Source organism: Diplotaxodon limnothrissa, linkage group LG6 (assembly GCF_057381915.1).
Source record: "Diplotaxodon limnothrissa isolate DT_005_m linkage group LG6, D_limnothrissa_male_GT1.1, whole genome shotgun sequence".
NCBI classification, from domain to species: domain Eukaryota; kingdom Metazoa; phylum Chordata; class Actinopteri; order Cichliformes; family Cichlidae; genus Diplotaxodon; species Diplotaxodon limnothrissa.
In genome coordinates this window covers 41,844,139-41,864,655 of record NC_140601.1, presented here as the reverse complement: position 1 = coordinate 41,864,655, position 20,517 = coordinate 41,844,139, and the positions used below count along the sequence as shown (strand labels likewise).

Sequence of the window (20,517 nt, the reverse complement as noted above, 5' to 3'; positions counted from 1 at the left end):
TGGGGCCAGGTTTCACAATGAACTCACCCGAAACTCTGCCTGATTGGGACCCACACCCAGTTTCACACCTTGGCTCAGGTGATTAGAGGATCATCAGGGGGTCCTTTTGTCCCTCTGTGGGGGGATACTCCCACTAGGTTTATATCTGGGACTCTCCACCATTTGACCTTAGAACTGAAGAAGCTTCTCGGATGAGAGGTGAAATGTCTTCAAGTAACTTAAAGAAGTCCAGACGCTTTTCTTTGCAAGCTCCTTTGACTTTGTTGAGCTGTTATCGGTTCCATCGTATAGACATGTCTAGTTTTCAGAAGCCACTGGGCAACTGTGGGTGTTTCTGGTTTGAGCCAGTGATGCAGGAGAAAGTGCTGCTCATAGAAGAAACCATCAGGAAAGATATCCAACAAAAAGATCAGAGGATCCATTGGGAGGTTGACTGACAATATGTTTTGTATAATGTTCTTGACATCCATCCAGTATGTATGTGTATGTAAACACAGTTTACATACACAAACATTTACATTCACAAACCCACACCCTCTCCAACATTTATCACTGACGCTACTTTTGGATAGAAAGGTTTTCAGTGGAGTTCTAAAAAAATCTTAATTTAACCTTCCAGTCAAATTCCTTCCACATTTGACTCCCCACCCCTCTATGGCAGCCACAACAGACACTCTCCCATGTGACATCATCCAACATTATATTGAGCTCCATTTCCCATTGTTGTTTTATATGATAGGTATTATCAGACATGTCAACCAGCAGTTTCTGGTAGATCAAAGACACTTGGTTTTTCAATGTACCCGACTTTTCAAGCAGTTTTATAAAATGGTTTTCCAACCCGATTGGTTCTCTTCTAATATTGTCCCAGTCTTTATGCTTTGTAATGTAGTCCCTTAACTGTAAGTATCTATAATGGTCCCCTGGGGATAAAACATATTTCGCCCTTAGCTGGGCAAAACGTTTAAGAGTATTCTTTTCAAACAGCTGATTGACTGTAATCAATCCTTTCTCCGCCCACCTCAACATTTCCATTTATGGGAACTGCTCGAGACATGGTCAAATTCCTTTTTAACATTTTTAACACTTGGTTCCAAATCTTTACGGTATGCTTGACCCATGGGTTAGTTATTTTAATCTTTTTCCGTGATTGTGGGTTGAGAAATGGGAGACTCCGAAGGGAGATACCTGGTAATGAATACTCTTCCATAGATACCCACTGCATTTCTGAATCACGAATAATCCAGGCAGCCATTGATTTTAATTGAGCTGCCCAATAATACATTCTGAAGTTAGGCAATTTGAGGCCCCCTTTTTCCTTTCCAGACATTAACATTTTGAGTCTGACCCTTGGTCGTTTATTCTGTCAGATAAATTTAGATGTAATGCGTTCTAATAATTTGAATGCAGACTGTGGGATCAAAATGGGTAGGTGCTGAAATAGGAATAATAGGTGTGGAAGAATATTCATCCTTATACATTCAATCCTCCCCATAAAAGTGAGTGGGAGTAGGTTCCATCTGTCCAAGTCCCTCCTAATCTCCTTGAACAACCGATCATAATTGAGTGCAAGTAGCTGATTGGTTTTAGGAGTAATAATTACCCCCAAGTATCTGAAGCCCTGTTTGGAGCGTCTAAAAGATACAAGATGATCTAGCTGTGTGGGCCAGTTGCCAACAATCATTAACGCCTCAGATTTATTTGTATTTATTTTATAACCTGACACTGTACCATAATCTTTAAGGTTGCTCAGAAGAGCTGGGACAGAGGTGACCGGATTCTCTAAAAATAGCAGAATATCATCTGTGAAAAGTGACAGCTTATGTTGTGTATTGGTTTCATCTCTAATTCCTTGTATGAGAGGGTTGGATCTGATCAGTTCAGCTAACGGTTCAATACTAAGAGCAAATAAGGACAGCGATAACACTTCACCCTGTCTAGTGCCACCGCCTAGAGAGAAGAAGTCGGAGCAGTGACCATTAACCCTTACCCGAGACCTGGGATTTTTATATAGTGTTTGGACCCATGAGATAAAAGTCTCATTAAAGCCCATATGCCTGAGAGTCTGTTGCAGGAAGTCCCAATCTACCCGGTCAAAGGCCTTTTCTGCATCCAGGCTCAAGAACATTGAAGAGGTGTCCCTTTCCTGTGCCATAATCTGAAGATTGAGGGCCCTTCTAACATTATCTGAACCTTGCCTATGGAAAATAAAACCTGTTTGGTCAGGTTTCACTAGTGTTTTTGAATTCTATTTGCAATAATGGCTGTAAGAATTTTTAAATCAACACAAAGCAAGCTGAGTAAAGTCGGGTCCTTGCTTTCTTTATGGATGACACTAATAATAGCTTCAGACCATGACTGGGGGGGGATCACCTTTAAATAATGCATAATTATAAACTTTGCATAATATCTGCTCTGTAAAATCTTTTTCTTGGGGTGGAACTGGCGCCACACATCCACTAGGCCCAATTCTTTAATCATTGTATTTAAACTACAAGATTTTTTGGATTTGGGGCCATTGTGTGCCGGGAGTCTGTCGACAGCTGCTTTCAAAGTACAATTGAAATCACCTCCCACCAAGATCATTCCTTCAGATTTTTCTGCTCTTAATGATGCAATATTCTTGAAGAAATTTGGACAGTCCTCGTTTGGTGCATATAAATTTAGTAAAGTAATTTTAGACCTCCCTACAGAGCTAATCACCATCACATAGCGCCCTTCCCTATCTGCAAATGTATTTTCATGGTGGAAATATGTTGACCTGCTAACAAGAATTGCAACTCCTCTTTTTCTCCCATCCTGATAAGTAGAGCTATATTGTTGTTCAACCCACTCTCTCCCCAACTTCCTGTGTTCCCTTTCAGAGAGGTGAGTCTCCTGGAGCATTGCTATGGAGCACCTAAAGTTTTTCATTTGGTTCAGTACCTTTTTCCTTTTAATTGGACTATTCAAACCCTTTACGTTATACAAAACACAAATTAGATCTTTCATATCTTAGACTCATATCCTATACAGACAAAACTAAATTATTATACTCAATGAAATAATGGTCCACAATTGGTCTCAGGCCAAGATAAACAAAACCATTTAGAACTAAACAAACAAAGAACATTAAGAACAGTAGCTTCCACGTACCCGACTGGATTAATAACAACCTGAGCAAACCAGTCCGCGGTGTATCCTGGGCGGAGCGTGGTGACAAGTCCTCCGTGGGGGAAAAACACAATGTGTTATTTCGTCGCTGTTGCCCGCTCGCAGAGCGGCTCATTGCGACTATATAAGTATGTGGGGGGGGGTATCCACTTGTGTGCGCACTTTCCATCCATTGTACAAGCAAAAAAATTTTTTTATCTCTTCCTAACATTTATGTCCAAGAAAAACTAAAATTAACTCGGCAGGAGTGACATCTCAGTCCTCCATAAGGAAAGTTTTTATTTCGGCAAGGGAGAGGGTCATACCTGCCCCAGTTCCCCCAGCGGACCGTCGGCACCGGGATTGCTCCGTTTCCATGCGCTCCCTCTGGTCGACTCGCACTTGTATCCCCAGCTCTTGCAGCGTCGGCAGGGCTTCCATCAAACTTGAGAACGTCTTCTCACCACCATCCTTGAACAGTCTCAGTTTTGCTGGAAACACACACTTGGCTCTGATGTTTTTCAGCTTTAATTGCTTTACCGCATCTCGTACCAGTGCCCTCCTCTTTTGCAGTTCCGGGGAAAAATCATGGTCAAAATATATCTGCGTGCCCTTATATAAGACACGCTTCTGGTCCCAGGCTTGTCATAGAATGGTCTCTTTCACAGAGAAGTCCCAGAATCTGACCACCAGTGAGCGCGGTGCTGCATCGGGGTTCTTGGGTTTAGCAGCGAGGACTCTGTGTGCTCGCTCTATTCCAATGTTAAGATCAGCGGGAAGTTGAAGAGTTGATTCACACAGCTCTAGTACAAACAGCTTAACATCTCTCCCCTCACTCCCTTCTGGGACACGATAGATCCTCAGGTTGTTTCGCCTTAGTCTATTTTGCATGTCCTCGCATCATGCTGTGAGATCCATTTCTCTATTTAACAAGTACCGGAGGGCTCATTCATGACGCCTGGTGGAGTCTTCGTTGTCGCCGATCTGCTCCTCCATCTCCATTGTTCTGTTTTCCAGCTTTGTCATATCTTCTCTCAGAATCTTGAAAGACGCCTCCGGTCTCGTCAGAGCTTGCTGTGTTTCCATATGCCCGTCTTTGTTATCTTTTCTTATCTTCTCCAGTTCTGCTAATATCCTCGTTTCTGCATCACGAGTGCTAGCAGTAGCATTAGCATCTGCATTCGAGGACAAAGTTAGTTGCTTCAAATGCTCGCCTTTATCTTTATTTTGATCCTGTTTGCTGGATCCTTTGCCTCTCAGGGACAATGCCATGCTGGTTGAAATGGAAATTGCCGAGTTTTAAACATTGTAGTTAGGAGTAATGTATTAATCTGGACGGAGCTCGTTCCTTATGCTGCTTGATTAGATCAAGGCGTCACCGGAAGCCCCCTTTGGGGATGATTTAATAGAAGTCGCTAGACTTGCTTCATCCTTTTTGATTGCAGAGCAGAAATAATAATAAAAAAAGACAGAGAAGGCGAACACCTAAATACCTAAATCCACCTGAGGTTACAGTTTGAACTGGGATTGACGGAGCCAGCAGGAGCCCAGGAGCCAGCAACGATCTTGTATTTGTAATCAGACACAGGAAAGCTGCACAGACTAATACCACTTTCTTGTTTCCTTTTGACTGGAAATCACAACCAGTGTGGCATTTTTGGACACAGTTACGTTGGGGGTCAAGGACAGTTCAAACTTTCCACAGACTTGAGCACTTTCAACAACAACAACAACAATCTTTATTTATAGAGCACATTTAAAAACCAATGGCATGCCAAAGTGCTTAACATAAAACAAATTAACACAAGTATAAACAGAGTCATAAAAAAATAGAAGTGTAAAATTATGTTCACAGGAAAAGCCACCAATAGAAAAAATATAACTATAGCACATAACTATAGCACAATATAACTATGCCATCAAAACACAATGGCGACAAGACACACACAGCGGAAATAAAAGCATAATAGGAAAATTAAAAGAATAAATAAATCTCTGCAGACAAGGCCAGCATTTAGCCGGTAGAAAAAGCAAGATTAAACAAACACGTTTTAAGCCATGATTTAAAAGATTGAATAGAGTCAGACGCCCGGATGCCAATCGGAAGGTTGTTCCACAACTCTGGTGCAGCCAGAGCAAACGCTCGATCACCTCTAGATTTCAACCGAGATCTAGGCTGCACCAGCAGTAACTGTGAGGATGATCTTAAAGCCCTAGCAGGAACATATGAGCTTAAGAGTTCCTTAAGATAGCTCGGTGCTGTGTTATTAGTGATTTTAAAAGTAAACAGCAGAATTTTAAATTGGATACGGTATTTCACAGGCAACCAGTGCAAATCAGCCAGGACGGGAGTAATGTGGGCAAACTTCCTAGTTTTGGTTAGAATGCGTGCAGCAGCATTTTGGACTGTCTGTAATCTGTGAAGGAGGGCAGAGTGGAGACCAAAATAGAGTGAATTGCAGTAATCCAGCCTCGAAGTTACAAAGGCATGGATGAGCTTTTCCAGGTCTTTATGCGGGATATACTGCCTGGCCTTAGAGATAAGGCGGAGTTGGTAAAAACTGGATCTAACAACAGCAGACACTTGTTTATCAAGTTTAAATGAGCTGTCAAATAAGACACTCAGATTCCTAACAATGTCAGGGAAAGAACTAGTGAGAAAACCAAAAGCATCACGAAGTTTGGCACGGAGAACGTTACTGCCAAAGACCACAATTTCAGTTTTCTTATCATTGAGGATAAGAGTATTTGCCAGGAGCCATTGCTTGACCTCACACATGCACTCTCGAAAACAATTCAAGGACGAAGCTAGGTCATCATTTAACTCAAAGTAGATCTGAATGTCATCAGCATAATAATGAAAAGCGATGTGATATTTCTCAAAGATAGCGCTTAAAGGAAGCATGTACAATGAGAACAGAGTAGGGCCTAACACAGATCCTTGAGGGACACCACAGCAAACAGGTACAGCGGAGGAAGAGGAATTGGCCAAATGAACCGAGGAGAGCCGATTGGAGAGGTATGATTTAAACCAATCCAGAGCAGCACCCTTGATGCCTACAGCGTGCTCAAGTCTCGCCAATAGGATGTTATGATCAACCATATCGAATGCCGACGATAAATCCAGTAGCACTAGGACCGAGGAGCGTCCATTATCAGCCATTAGTAGAAGGTCATTAAAAACTCGAAGCAGCGCTGACTCAGTGCTATGATGTGGTTTGAAGGCCGATTGGAATTTATCATTTATGCTATTCTCATCCAGGTAAGCCTGGAGTTGAAGCAAAACTATCTTCTCAAGAATTTTGGCCAAGAACGGAAGCTTTGAAATCGGCCTATAGTTCGCATAATCATTATAATCGAGGTTCCTTTTTTTAAGAACAGGCTGAATTATAGCATGTTTAAAGGCTGATGGTACGCAGCCGGAAAGCAAAGAAGAGTTCAAAAGGGACAATATACTAGGTCCAATTGCACTGAAACAGTCCTTGACTATACGAGATGGAAGAACATCATATACGAGATTAGTATTGTTCAGCTGTTCAACTAGACGCTTAAGAGTAGGGAGTGAAACGGGTTCAAACTGATGGAAGGTAGAGGAACAGTCAGGGGTAAACACAGGGCCTGTCATTAAAGGAAGAGCAGATTTGAGAGATGAAACTTTATCTAAAAAATAATTTAAAAATTGTTCGCAAAGAACCGGGGAGCACAGCAGCGGCATAGTGGGGCAGGGGTTGACCACAGAGTTAAAAATTTTAAATAAAATTCGAGGATTGTTACCATTGGTAGAGATAATTTTTGAAAGGAAAGCTGCTTTAGCCATTTTGGCAGCAGTTTGAAACTTCATGCAGCTAATACGTAGGATGTCGTAAGATGCCTGGAGTTTATCTTTCCTCCACCTCCTCTCATCCTGCCGACACACACGTCGTAGAGCGCGAACAGAGTCGCTTAACCAGCATTGTGAATAAGTCCTGGGGCGCTTCATTTTAATAGGTGCAACAATGTCTTCATGTTCAACAGTTTTTCAGCTGTAAACATTTATTTGTATTGCTTACTTCATACTTATTATTTACTATGACTTTATTGCAGCAACAGACAGTTATTGACAAGAAGATCACTTTGCTAAATCACTTCTAGTGTTTGTCTGTTCACTTTGTCCTGAAGTGATTGGGATTATCTTGTTTGTTTTTTTTACAAATGTTGCTCAAAGCCAAAGAATGAACTCTGGATTATTTCAGCACAGGCTGAAGGGAAGCAGAAGTCAGCTTCAGGTGCTACTTAAGCCAGAGGAACTGAGTCTCATAAGTGAAGCCAAAGGGCAGTAAAGGTGGAGCAGCTTCAGCCAGGAGAGAGTGAAGCATTCTCAAGAGGTTGTTAAAATGTCAGCGGTAAACATGTGCTGGACAGGCTAAAGGTCCCGGCACCTCCTGTTGTCACTGCCAGCACCTTTAACCAAAAATGCAAGGCAGGAAGAAGCCATAAAAGATTAGCTTGTCCATCCAGGAACATGTTCTCATGGATGTTTTCACACACCTGATTCAGTCTTTTGGCCTCATTGTGCGTTTTCTGAGTTAGGGTTAGGGTTGTAAATGTGTTGTTTTTTTCACAACGCGCTCAGTGTGTAATGGCCTTTAGTGTTTTCAGACACTTGGTGGTTAGGTGTGGATTCCAAAACTACTCAGTTATGATTAGAAAATATTTATGGTTTAGGTTTAAATATGGCTGGCACCTTTGTTTATGAAACTCATTACGTACGTCATACAGGCATCACCTTTAACTGCAATATGTCAGTCGTTCTGATTGTAAAGAAAAAAAAATTGAGAATTCTTGAGATTTTGTGTCTCATAAATTTGCAGTAACAGGAAAGCCCCGCACTAAAGCTTAAACTTCCTTTTTCAAAGTAATGTCAGGACCATAATTTAAAAACTGATAATGCTGTATCCAGTAAGGCTTGAAACCAATAGTTGAGACCATAAACTCATCAGTAAAATACTTACCGAGGTCAAGAGAGCCAAGAAGCCAAGGGCCGTTTTCCCCTAAGCATCTGTACAACCACATGAGCTTCTCTGTGCTGGTCGTTAAAAGTGTTCACAGATCCAAAATTTCTAATCTTAGATCTTCAGGCACTTCTGCACTGATTTCACTTCGACTTTATAGCTTCCAAGTCTTAAAGGTTTACAAAGAGTTGATGGATTTTAACTCGTAGTCTCTCATAAACTTCTGTGGCCCATGACGCAGCTCTTTCACAGTGACATTTTCTTTGCGGTTGAAGAACTGATACACGAGCTCGTCTTTCCCTGTCCGTGTATATTAAAAAATATATTAATTTACTCCACTGAGGTTGTCTTGGATGTACATTTAATAACTCTGCAATTAGGATCACATCTGCTGAAGTCATACTCGGCAATATTTTTAACGTGGACTGCAAATTTGATGCTTTTCAATTTGTCTTAATTTGGCTGCTTTCACATTGTGCTGTATGATAACGCAACATTCAAAAAGCATAGTTCTATTTTCCAGCAACAGCATGTTAAAGTTCTGACTTTATTTATAACCACATCCATGCAGACATTTGCATGCATATATATGTGGATGTTTTTCTAAATATATATTCAGTCAACAGTTTTTGTTTACACTTGCTTATTATCATCAGCATTTAAAATTCACAAACACTATAAATGTCTTTGTTTTAATTCACTTATTTATGAAATAATGCAGTCTGGTGATTTTTAGCTAATAGCTGAAACAGTCGCAGTGAGATGAACATCAGTTTTGTTCAGCTCCACATACGCTGGCGACGGTACGGCAGCATCCAGCATGTCTATATGTTTCTGAGCAGTCGAACTGATCTTACGTTGACAGTCCTGCAGGAACATGTTTTCACAGATGGACGGCTGAGCTGACTGAAAGGGCAGATTGTCGTCTTCCTCTGTGATTGGGGTTGGGAAAGAGCAGGAGAGAGCCCAAATTTCCCGTCTCGATTTCCACTTGTTACGCTGGGGCACTCTGACTGCTTCTGGGCAGAAACTGTAGACATTGTGTTTAGTTTTAGTCTAAACACAACACAGTTTAAAAAATATACTAAATGCATCAGAGGAAATGTTCAGAGAGCACAGCTCCTGGTCTCTTGAAAGCATTTTCTCATCTTCGTGTTGAAAGGAAAGCTGCACAGACTAATACCACTTTCTTGTTTCCTTTTGACTGGAACTCACAACCAGTGTGGCATGTTTGGATCCAAACTCCACTTCTTTTGCAACAATAGCTCCAGAGTGCTACCAGTTTACCCAACTGACTCAGAGTACACTGTCAACCTGGTGTAATGGTGGTTTCTGGTAGCTCAAAATAAAAATATTTCATGTGTTTTTGCTCTTTGACATGAAAAAGCATTTACAGCCGAAGTAGTCTGACTTAGTTTTTAAATTACCCCAAAACAGATCATGTGATTTACATGACCCTTGTATCAGTGTTAACAGCACAAACACACCATCCTCTATCAGCTTAATGGCCACAAAGCTAATGCTAACAGATATGAGGAGAGACTGGTGAAATTAATAATGTTTTAACTGTAGTCCTCAAGCACAAGACGAGCTACTGTGTATCCACATGGAATCGTGTTAACTTAGCTAAGTGTCTGCATAGACAAGTCAAATCCCTGTCACTACTTTTTCCCGATGAATATTCAAGCCATCACACTCCACTGTGCTACGTCTAAGTGCAGGCCATGAAAGCAAAGAAGAGTTGACGCACATATTCATAATCATCACTTCTGTGCTCGCTCGCCGCCTCGTCCTCCGCATCGACCAGGTGCCTTCAACTGTTAGATCCGTCCTATTAAACGAAACTCCCGTCTGTTGATCGGAGACATTTAAGCCCGATGCTAATTGAATGCCGCCTGACATTTTAGCTCACCTAGACTCCTGCCAGACCTGACAAACATGTCAGTTTCTGCCTCTCACAATAATTGGGTTTTCTATCTTGGCTCAGCTAGCTGCCCCTTATGGCAGTACATAAGTTGGAAGCTCACAAGCTGCGTGTGAAAACACAGAGCTACACGTTCATTATGAATGAACAGAGACAAGACAAACAAGATCCATTTAGATAATTAACCAGCAGCAATCCCACTTCAGACATCTTCATCTGTCTCGAGTTACTGAAATAATGAATTCTTCACAGCGATCATCAATAAATAACACAACAACATATGTCATTTGGAGAGGCCTTTTCCACAACATTTTGCATTAGCATGCTTTTCAAGGGGAGCTCGGCTCTCTTACTCTGACAGCAGCACACACTGACTTGTATAGCTTTCAATCCCCTGCTGAGAAAGTGGGCAATGACCCGTGAAGGCACGTAAAAGAATATTGATGGAATATCCCCCGGCTCACCTAGATTTACCCATCCTATCTTCTTTACAACTCCCCTTCTCTCCCTCTTCCATCTCAGCACCTCACACTCTGTCAGCCCTGTCTCCATCTCCCTCCATCTCTCTGTCCGTCTGGATTTGCGTCTCAGAGTCTGTCTCCCCCCTCTGTCACCGCGCCTCTCCACGGGCTCCGGGGCGCTCGTCTCTCCGCTCACCGCAGCCATTTGGAGATTGTGCCTTAGGCCTGACAGATGTTGCGTCCCCTCTGAGCAACCAGAACCTCCATCACCATCGTCACCTCAAACGAAACCACTGCTGTGCGGGCCAGGGGAGCATGGCTGATTCGCTGCGATTATTTTGGCATGCACCGTGTCCTTAAAAAGCTGGTGGACCAGACGACACTTTACCTCTCCTTTTCTTTTTCTTATCTCCATGCAACACGCAGCTCTACGTGCTGTTGTCGGTACACTGAACATGCACCAGGTGGTATTGCTCCAGGTTTGTCTGGTGTAAGTAAGCATGTGTTGCAATGAATTGACCTGTTTAATTAGAAGTGACATCGCAATTTTATTCTAGCACTAATTTAGCTCTTGGCTAGTTTATGCAACGTTTTCTGCTGAAAATATGTAATAAAAGCTATTTGAATATGCATTCTCCATAAATAGTCATCTCATCTTGATGTTTTTAGTCTTGAGGGGAAAATTGCATCTTTTCACTTTAGCACTGTCCTCAAATAACAGTCTGTCTTTCTTTGCATAACAAAAAGACCAAAGCAAGTTTGGAAAGATTCTGAATCTTGAAATGTGACAATGATTTTTCATTGCGTCACTAAAAATAACACGTTTAGAGCTTTTCATGTCTCTGTTTCAACGACGGATGTTTGTCCTGGACTGAAGCTGCTGCATGAAAGACAAATTCTATTCATATATCTTTAAAGGCCTCCACATAAATCATATTTATGAGCAGCATGAGGCCATCAAGCTTTAACCTACATTGCAAAGACACAATCAAGGCTTCATACACAAGTGTTTCCCACCGAGAGCTTTAAGTGCTGCATTTTCAAACAGCTCAGTTTATTCTTATTTTAAATCCATTTATTCTGGGAAACACTTCATTAAGTATGATTGTTTGTTACCATCTGAAGTTAAAAGTATGTACAGGAATTACAAATGAATAAAATAACTCGGGTAATAAAAGCATTTGTCTGTAAATCTGTGGAGCTGAACAAACCTGTCAACATCAGCGAGTACACAGCACTCACATTTTGATCTCTCTCCTTCAGCGTTTCTGTCTCTGAGAGCGGCATGTTTAAAAAAAAAGCAGCATTTATTTAACTTAAAGCAGATATTTTATTTGAAGAAAAAACACATGATGCAACATTGTTGTCCTATTTCGCCGTTCTGAGCGTGACTGTAAGAGAATACAAGACAAACTGGGAAGAGCAGAGCTTTTAGCTTCAGTTAACCCTATTTAACCTTAACATATAACAGTCTTTGAGTCTGCTCAGGATTGTTTTCCTGCCGCATCCTTTTAATGTTCAACACAGAGTAAAAAAATTCTTGTATTTCACGAGTGATTCAGAGGCAATGATGCACGCATGTTCCAGTGTAATTATATCTTATTAAATAGTGTCAATGCTCACTGACAGAGCTGGAAGAAGTTATTGCTAATGCAAAATCAACTTTTCTGCTCCTGCTGCTTCACATTAAAAGCACTCAACTGGCAAAACACAAGCTGGCTGCTATTGTGAAGACATAACGGGAGACAATGCACACCTCTCATCAAAAATGCACCAACAAAACCACTTTTCTCATCATCAAATCATCTTTAATATTTGACTTTAACATTAAATACACTTAGCTGTAACACTTGGAAAATAAAGCACCAAGTCCTGGTTTCCTTATTACTGCAATATAACTACAAAAAAGCTACAAATTAAAGTTAACTGTTAATTTAATGTGTCAGGAAAGTGACACATCAATCGACCTGCTGATGGAAGTCAGGATGTCGACCCTGTGAGGTTAAAGTCATCAATGACAATCAATCTAACCCCGATGCTATTAAAATTTGTTCTCACAACTTCTGCAAACTTCAGATTTTTTTTTAACACAGTCTGACAGCCTGACTGTTTCCAGACTCTCTTCTGCAACAGCACCTGAAGAAACCACCGCAACCCTGGAATAGACTGCTCCGCATCTGTGCTTCACAGCTTGATTTAGAAAGTAGCCGTGCCCCACTTATTCAGCACATCCAGAATCAGAGAGCCATGAAAAAGGCTGTCTTGTAGCATCCAATGCCAAGAAAACAGCTTCAGCTCAGAACAAAGGAAAAGCAAAATAAAACAAACTTGACTTTTACTCGTTATTTTTCTTATTTTGTCTCATTTGGGTGCTTTTTCAAACATTCTCTACTTTTATTATTTGACTTGATTTGATGAAACCAGAAATCTCCTTAAAAAATTAAATTCATGCAATTCTTTGCTAACATGCTTCTCTTCATTTTGTGCATTCCACTTATGACTTCTGTAAAAATCCTGGTCTCGTGACACACTGCGCGCATTTCAACACTCCATTCAACAAAAGTGACACATTAAACATTTGTTATTCCTCCAGGAACTTAATCCCATCATTGAACTACATGGCTGACAGAAGCCGCCCTACACATTTCTATTCCAGCTATAAAATCTGTAAGCTGATGATGTGCGTTTGGGTATTTCACTAACGATGGTAAAGGAGTGAAAAAATGTTTTTTTTACTTTTCCTTCCTCACTGCTGCTGCACAGAAATGCATCAATGTCATAAAATGCTAAGTATTCATGTATGAAAGCGTTTGCATGATGATGCAAGTCTCGGGACATTTTTCGTGTGGATTCTGTTTGTCTTCCTGTGAAACATTTCTCTTTTTGTTATTGTTGTCATTGTTATTTTGAGGACACTTCGAGGACATGAAATATTTAAGTTCACTTTTAAGCCTTGAACTTATACAGAAAAGCGAGACAATGAACAGAAGTCTTTGAAGCCTGACTGTGGGAGAGAGGTCTCTTCTGAGGTGAATTCATATTCCACCCACCTGCCTATTGTTGCCTTCACAGCTCCACAATGGCCATACTTGTTTGGAATACTGCACATACAAACACAGGCATGCACTCCCACAAATGGGTGAGCATTCAAGGCCTTTGTCACGAGAGAACATTTGAGCCCTGTGACTTTTCTTTTACTCGGTACATTGATGAAAAAGAGTCATTATGTATTCCTTAAAGAGAAGGCTGAGCCTGAGAGGAAAGCAGCTCAGACTGACTCTGCTGTCACTCAAATGCTTCCCCTGGAAAAATCCCTTTTGTTTTCAAACCATTAGAGGCAATACCCATTTGTATGACTGCAATCTGTGTGCTTTTTTTTTTTTTGTTAACCAGCACTCACCATCCCAGCCATTTACTGTAATAATGTGCTCTCACACAAAATCTCCGGCTAAAACCCCAAATTACTTCCCCTAATGTGTACTCGAGCTCTGTTCTTTCATGTACAGCCTCAGTATGAAGCCACAATATGAAAATTGATGTAATTGCTGTGTTGTCAGTCTGTTTTCTCCATAAGTGACCCCCGGGCCATGCCTCTGTTTATTTCTTTTTTTGCTCTGTCATGTTTTTTCCCTGTACTCCCATCGCCACTCTTCCATGCTCACTTGCTCCCTGTCAGTTTATGTGCTGTCTCTTTCCCCCCTGCTCCCTTTCTTTCCTTCGCTCCCTGTGCAGTTTCTCTCTGTCCCTCTCCACTGCTTTACTCCCACTATCCCCCACAGCCACACAGGCCTGATTTACTTCCACTACTTGATGAAGAGAGGGGCTTTTGTCTGCCACCAGCAGTAGTCACATGGTGCTGTGCCCGGGGTGACTGACGAACCTGCAGTCTCTACTGCTTCCCTACTTTCCAAGTATGTGGAAACAGCAACAATGGAGGAAAAAACAGTTTGAGTCTGGAGTGCTTTATAGAGAAAGTTGCTTCTTCTCTGGTTCCACTCTTTTTTTTATTTAATGTTAGCGACGCTAGCAGTAGATAACAATGTCAGTCTATCCTGCTATATGTCAGCCTAATGCTACCATCAGGATGAAGTATTACAACAAATATTGAATCGACTGCAATTAGATTTGGTTCAGACATATTATCTAAGCAAGATAAATGCTCTCTTGTATCAGCTCATGACAGGATAATTGCCCTATTTCACAATGACATCATGAATACTGTCTTGTGTCTTATCTGAATAAAATGAAAATGGTATCCAGGACAGTGATGTCCAGGATCTGATGTGAGAAATGAAAGAAACTGCCAAAGCTGCAGTTCCTCTGCTGTCCACTTGAGGCTGGATCCAAAGCCTCAAGTGAGCATCCTACAAGCCAATTCTAAATGCAGACTTGTAGATTTGACTGACAAAAGGAAACCTACCATTCATGTTGCTAATGTGCTGCAAAAGTGACTGACTACTCGCCCCACATCAATTACATCTTACACATTAACTGTATTTCAGGATATCTCAAATCAGTAGCATTGCCCCGGGGCGAGCAAGGCAGTTAGTGCTTGCCCAGTTTCATCTTAAAACATAAATTAAGACCAAATCTCTCTCCTTACGTCTCAAACAGTGTTCAGTCCAGTAAGTTTTTCTCATCGTCTATCAGTGCCAACTGTGGTCCCAGTTTGCATGAAGGAGGTTTGACTCTCAGTCCAATTCCACTTAAGTATGTGTTCATTTCATTGGTGTGTCTGTGGCCCATTTAACAAAAGTTTGAGCTGGGCTAACTTAGAGGCCAGCAGGTCTTTTTCCTGGTACTCTGTGCATTGTGGATAAACCTCCAGTGTTATGAGAAACTAACAGGAAATTAACATGCTAGAAAAGTTGCTACTGGCTCTGCTTTCACTGCTCTGAGATCAGTTACCATCTGCACATTTGCATAGCATAGCATAAGCAAGTACTCAAGCACTTTGGGATTTATCAACAGAAGTCTCAGTTGCGAACCGTGCTGGCCACCATGTGTGATATAAGAAACTTTTAATAACCCACTAGATTATGATTTTCTTGGAAAGAATATTTTTTGGGTTCGAATCCACCGGGGCCTTTCTGCGTGGAGATTACATTTTCTCCACATGTGCAAGTGGGTTCTCTCTGGGTACTCCAGCTTCCTTCAACAGTCCAAAGACATCTAGTTCTTAATTGTGCATACATGTGTATGTTTTTGAATAGTAGTTTGTCTCTCTGTGTTATCCCTGCATCAAGTCAGTGACCAGTCCTGCCTACAGTAGCTAGGACAAGTTCCAATCCCCACATGACCCTCAGTTGGATAAGTGAGCAAACACACAGCAGAACAAACAGTTTATGTGGAATCCAGTTTGAATCACTGATTGTTCCCACAGAAATGCAGTGTAAAACTCTCCTTCTTCTTTGTTCCCGATTAACAATTATGTTGGAAAATCTTCATTTCCTGATTAAAAACTTATAGATATGCTCTATAAATGTGTAATGTAGTCTCCTTATTTCAAGGAGAATAAAGCACCCAGTGATGTCCAACACCCATTGCTTGGGCTAAAGAGTGTCTATGCAATCTGAATCTATAAAATCTGTAGTCTTAAGCCATTCACTTATGAATTCTATGTTACATTATTGACAGATAAAAAGTGAATTTGATGTGTTTTGCTAGCCTCAGCTTGCCTAACATTATCAATGAGCGCAATGAGCATACTGCTCTCAAATTCTACTTTACATCTTGCAGATGAAACAAAGCCTAGTTTACCAAGTCATTTTTCCTCTGCTCAACATTACTAGTATGTTTTGCATGTAATAAACTCTCTATAGACTGACAAGGATGCTTTCAGTAGCATTTTTATTTTACACGTCATATTTTGGCAATATGGTGATACTATGGATGTGTGAGAGAAAAAAGCGTAAGTGTGAGACAAAGAATATATGAATGCGTAACTTTGTGTGAAAGAGCTTATTTAGGCTCATGTTTGTGTATATCTGGCACGTGATGGTTTGTATGGCTGACTGACATTTTGGCTATGTGGTAGAAAGTGTGTCGCAATGCGTGTGTGACATTAGCAACATGTCAAGTTATTTGCTGGCCTTCATCTGTTTTCTGCTCTGTTAAACTGGTGATTGCTGGTTTCTGTGGACTGAAATGTTTCTGTGATGTCTCTCTGTCTCTCTGCATCATTAGAGACATCTTCTTTGGGTTTGCCCAGATCCCATCACTCTACAAGCAATAAAACAGAAGATAGCCTTGCTAATACGAACATTTCTACCCCAGTCTGCCACTCATTTTGATGCAAATAAGAGGCATGTCATAAAGACTCCATAGTTGGCCAAATATGTATCGTAAAAGCATGAATAATACAAACATGCAAGAAGAAGAGATTTTACAGCTTACTTAAACCAAGTCCCAAACAGACATCCTTAGAATGGGGAACTTAAAACGGTAATCACTAGTCTAGTGTTGTTGTTACACTAACATTTAGATGGATGTGACAAATAAAGACGAGAGAAAAAAAAATGGATATTTAGGGTCTGGCAAAAATGTGTGGATTAATTATGGTGTTTCATAAACCCAAAATAGCCATGGACAAAACAAAATTTAAAACATAGAAATACACAAACACACAATCAGAGATGCCCAGAACCCTAATGGACCAAAGCCATAATGGAACCTGGCAAAATTGACCCAAATGGACCTGAGCACAGAAAAGTGGTTAACTCTGACCATTTGCTGATGTGCTGCCTCTAATGTATTTTAAGCCTGTATAGAGAGCTTGCCTCAGCAACCCCATCCAACTCTAAACCAGCTGAGAAAACCTATGATTTATATCCAAGCAGCTCCCAATGATTAGGCTGAAAACATCCACGTTCAGCTTCAGTTCATCATCTACGTTTAAAGGGATAAAGCAACTCAGCTCTTTATAGGAAAAACTAGGCCCATCCAATGTATTTGACTTGGTTGACTTTATTGAAAAAAACTATTAAAACGCATAGGGCTGCAAGGACAAATAATTTGCTTTTGCCAGAAGGCAATGCAACAGTTCTGGCAAAGGGCTTTTAATTTGAGGTACTATATACTGCTTATGCCTGATTGATAACTTCCCATCATGTATTTTGTCATCAGATGAAAGCTAAAATTTCTCCTTATTCCTGGACCACATTTTCTTTTTCCTGTTTTTGTGTCTTTCATTGATTAAGTATTGTGGTCAGTAAGAATTTCCTGTTTTGCTGTGATTATCAGTATTGATTGAATTTTGCAGATATAGAGGGGTAGACAGATGACATCTAGTCAAACGGTATCATTGGAAATTTCCAGCATCTCTGAAGCAGAAAGAAAAATGGGAAAGCCAATTATCACATTTACTCTACGATGATGAGTTTCTACACCGATCGTTTAAAAGTGTAAGGTTGCAAAAACTGTCTGTAAATGCTGTCATTTCTCATATTGACCTATATAACACGAAGACAAGTCGAGATACGGACTGTGGGATGTAGGGATCTTAGGACAGAATATCATAAACTTGTTTTTCTGGAGCATCACTAGATCAACAGGAAGTCATAGCCTGAAGATATTTTGATAAAAGTCATAAGCTGCAATTCTCAGACTCTGATTTCTAAGATTTTCGGTTCTTTTGTTGCCACTGTAGACCAACCTGTAGATGACAGTGGATTTTAGAATGAAAGGTTGGGCTTTTTACATGCTAACATGTGCCAGGTCAATGGTGAGGCGTCTAGGGTTAGTATTGAGGTTGCTTTTTGCAACATGTTCTCAGAAACTAGATGCTGAATTATTTTTGGGGGATTCGGAGTATTTATGTTGTAAGGGTTTTATTTGAGTGTCCAAAACAGGAGAATATCCTCACCAGTGGTAATTCTGGTGAAGGAGTTTTCATATACAGTATAAAGAGATCTTGTCTGGTGGAGCAGGGGTCATATCCTGCAGATTGTCTCCAGACTCCCCAGGTTTGTGTGTTAACAAAGACAGACTGATCTGTAGTTGTTTTCCTAAGCGCTATACAAATGCAGGCCATTTACCATTTACCATTTCCTCAAAAATTTCTCACTAAATTATGCTGTAGAAAATCCCACGGTCAGAGAAAGTCTCTTAATGCTTTGCTGACGATAACAGAAGGACATTCAAGCCTTTCTGCTGAGTCCTGGATGTCTCTCTCCGTGTTCAGGTTCATCATCTCATCATCTGGTTCAGCACCTTTAACAGACCTCAGGGGCGTAACAGTCACTGCCCAACAACCTATATCATATGGCCAGCATCTGAAATGAATTGGGGCTGCATTCCCTTTTCATAATTAGATGGTAATTAACTGAAAAACTTCGTGATTAGAGTTGTGTAAAGGGAGTCATGTAAAGCGACTGTGAACACAGACAGGTGGTTAATACCATCAAATGACCCAAACCAAAGGAAGGGCAGGGGCACTGATTGAAGGGGTTGTCTGACTTCTAATTGATTTATATCCATGTAGAACTGGGAGAGATTGTTCCTTTCTGTCAGCTAACTGTCATTTTGGTTTGAACTTGTTAATAAATGAGTGAGTTCAGTGCTTCTTACTGAGACTGTAGGCAGCGACAGAGAAGAGACATCAAACCGAGACCAGTGAGTCAGACCACATCAATATGTCTGCATGCATTCAATACTGCATACTGTGTGACTGGCATGCCAACCGTGAGGAGCAAACAAAAGTAACTCATACAGTCAAGACAATTTTTAAAATAGGATACAGAAGAAATGACAAAAGAGGACCATTACCTTTCTCTTGTTGTTGGGGCTCACGTACAAATAACTGAGTATTGTCTTTGCTCCTACTTTGTCATTCAGCTTCTGGTACGTTGCTCCGTAGTCTGTTGACCTGAAATTTAATCAGAAAGGTCTGATGAACACTTGGTGAATTACTTGCTGCAATTAAAAGACTCCTCTTGAGAATTCAGTGTTGGAGGGGAAAGAGCACAGACTTGATTAAGTCCCTTTTGTGCTCATGGCAACATGAACCTCAGCAGGACTATTACGGTCACTGCTGCTGTATTTATAATCCAGGCATGGATTGCAGCATTAATAACCTGATGTAGACATACTTGAGTAAATGCAGACACATGTTATCAGTGAACTCATACTGTACCACCCAAGAGCTGACCACTGCTCCTGGTCATTTTGAAGATAGAAAAATGAACTGGATTATTTTTAACTGTCTTTTTCAATAATTAAAGCAAAATATGCACATTTTTATTTAAATCATTTGTCAAGGGTCAATATAATATATCCACCTATCAAACCCCATAAAACCCAGAACCACATGCCTGCAGACCAGTCAGCAACCACGGATCACTAGGACAAACAAGTATTTTTCAGCAGGTTGCAGGTAGCTGCTGGAAATCACTATGCCTAGAGGCTGGTCAGTGATAACCACTGGTCACTAAGAAAGAATGAGACCATTTCCTGACCAGTAGTTGTTGGAAGTAGTTTCTTCTTGTTGGTAGGTGAAACTGGTTGCAAAGAGGTATACAGTGCTTCACCAATAACCGTCTTACGAATGCACTGGTGGCCTGCAGATTGCTGTAGTTGATGCAGTTTCCCGTACTTTGTTTGAAGATGGTGTCATTTCTGCCAACTACTTACTAAGTTAAAGGAGGAGTGTGACACAAACTGAACACAGATACAGTTCAAAATCAAATTCAAATTTTATTTGTCACACACAACCATACACAGTATGACATGGAGGTGAAATGCTTGTAGCTGTACAATGCCCGACCATTAAATGACAGAAAAAAAGTTTTACAATATTTACAATTTACAGGTTACTACAAAAATTTACAAATTAACTTAGAAATTTACAGTAAAGAATGTGCAAATAGCAGAAGAGATTATAAAGATTATAAATTATAGGATTATAGGAAATGTGTGGTGATGCGTGTGGTGACGTGTGTGAGAGTCCAGTCTTATAGTGGCGTGTGTGGGAGACTCCAGTCCTACACCTGGTTCAGGGCCCGAATAGCCT

General features: G+C 40.7%; 1 protein-coding gene across 3 annotated transcripts in view; it reads right to left on the bottom strand.

Annotated features, from left to right (window-relative positions):
- Positions 1-20,517, bottom strand: part of sorcs1 (sortilin-related VPS10 domain containing receptor 1) — a 212,772-nt gene that overhangs the window by 72,571 nt on the left and 119,684 nt on the right. For all 3 annotated transcript variants that reach the window (XM_085356482.1, XM_085356480.1, XM_085356483.1), the window contains exon 3: positions 19,275-19,374. In XM_085356482.1, the coding sequence (XP_085212608.1) occupies positions 19,275-19,374 (100 nt within the window). The remainder of the gene's footprint in view (positions 1-19,274; positions 19,375-20,517) is intronic.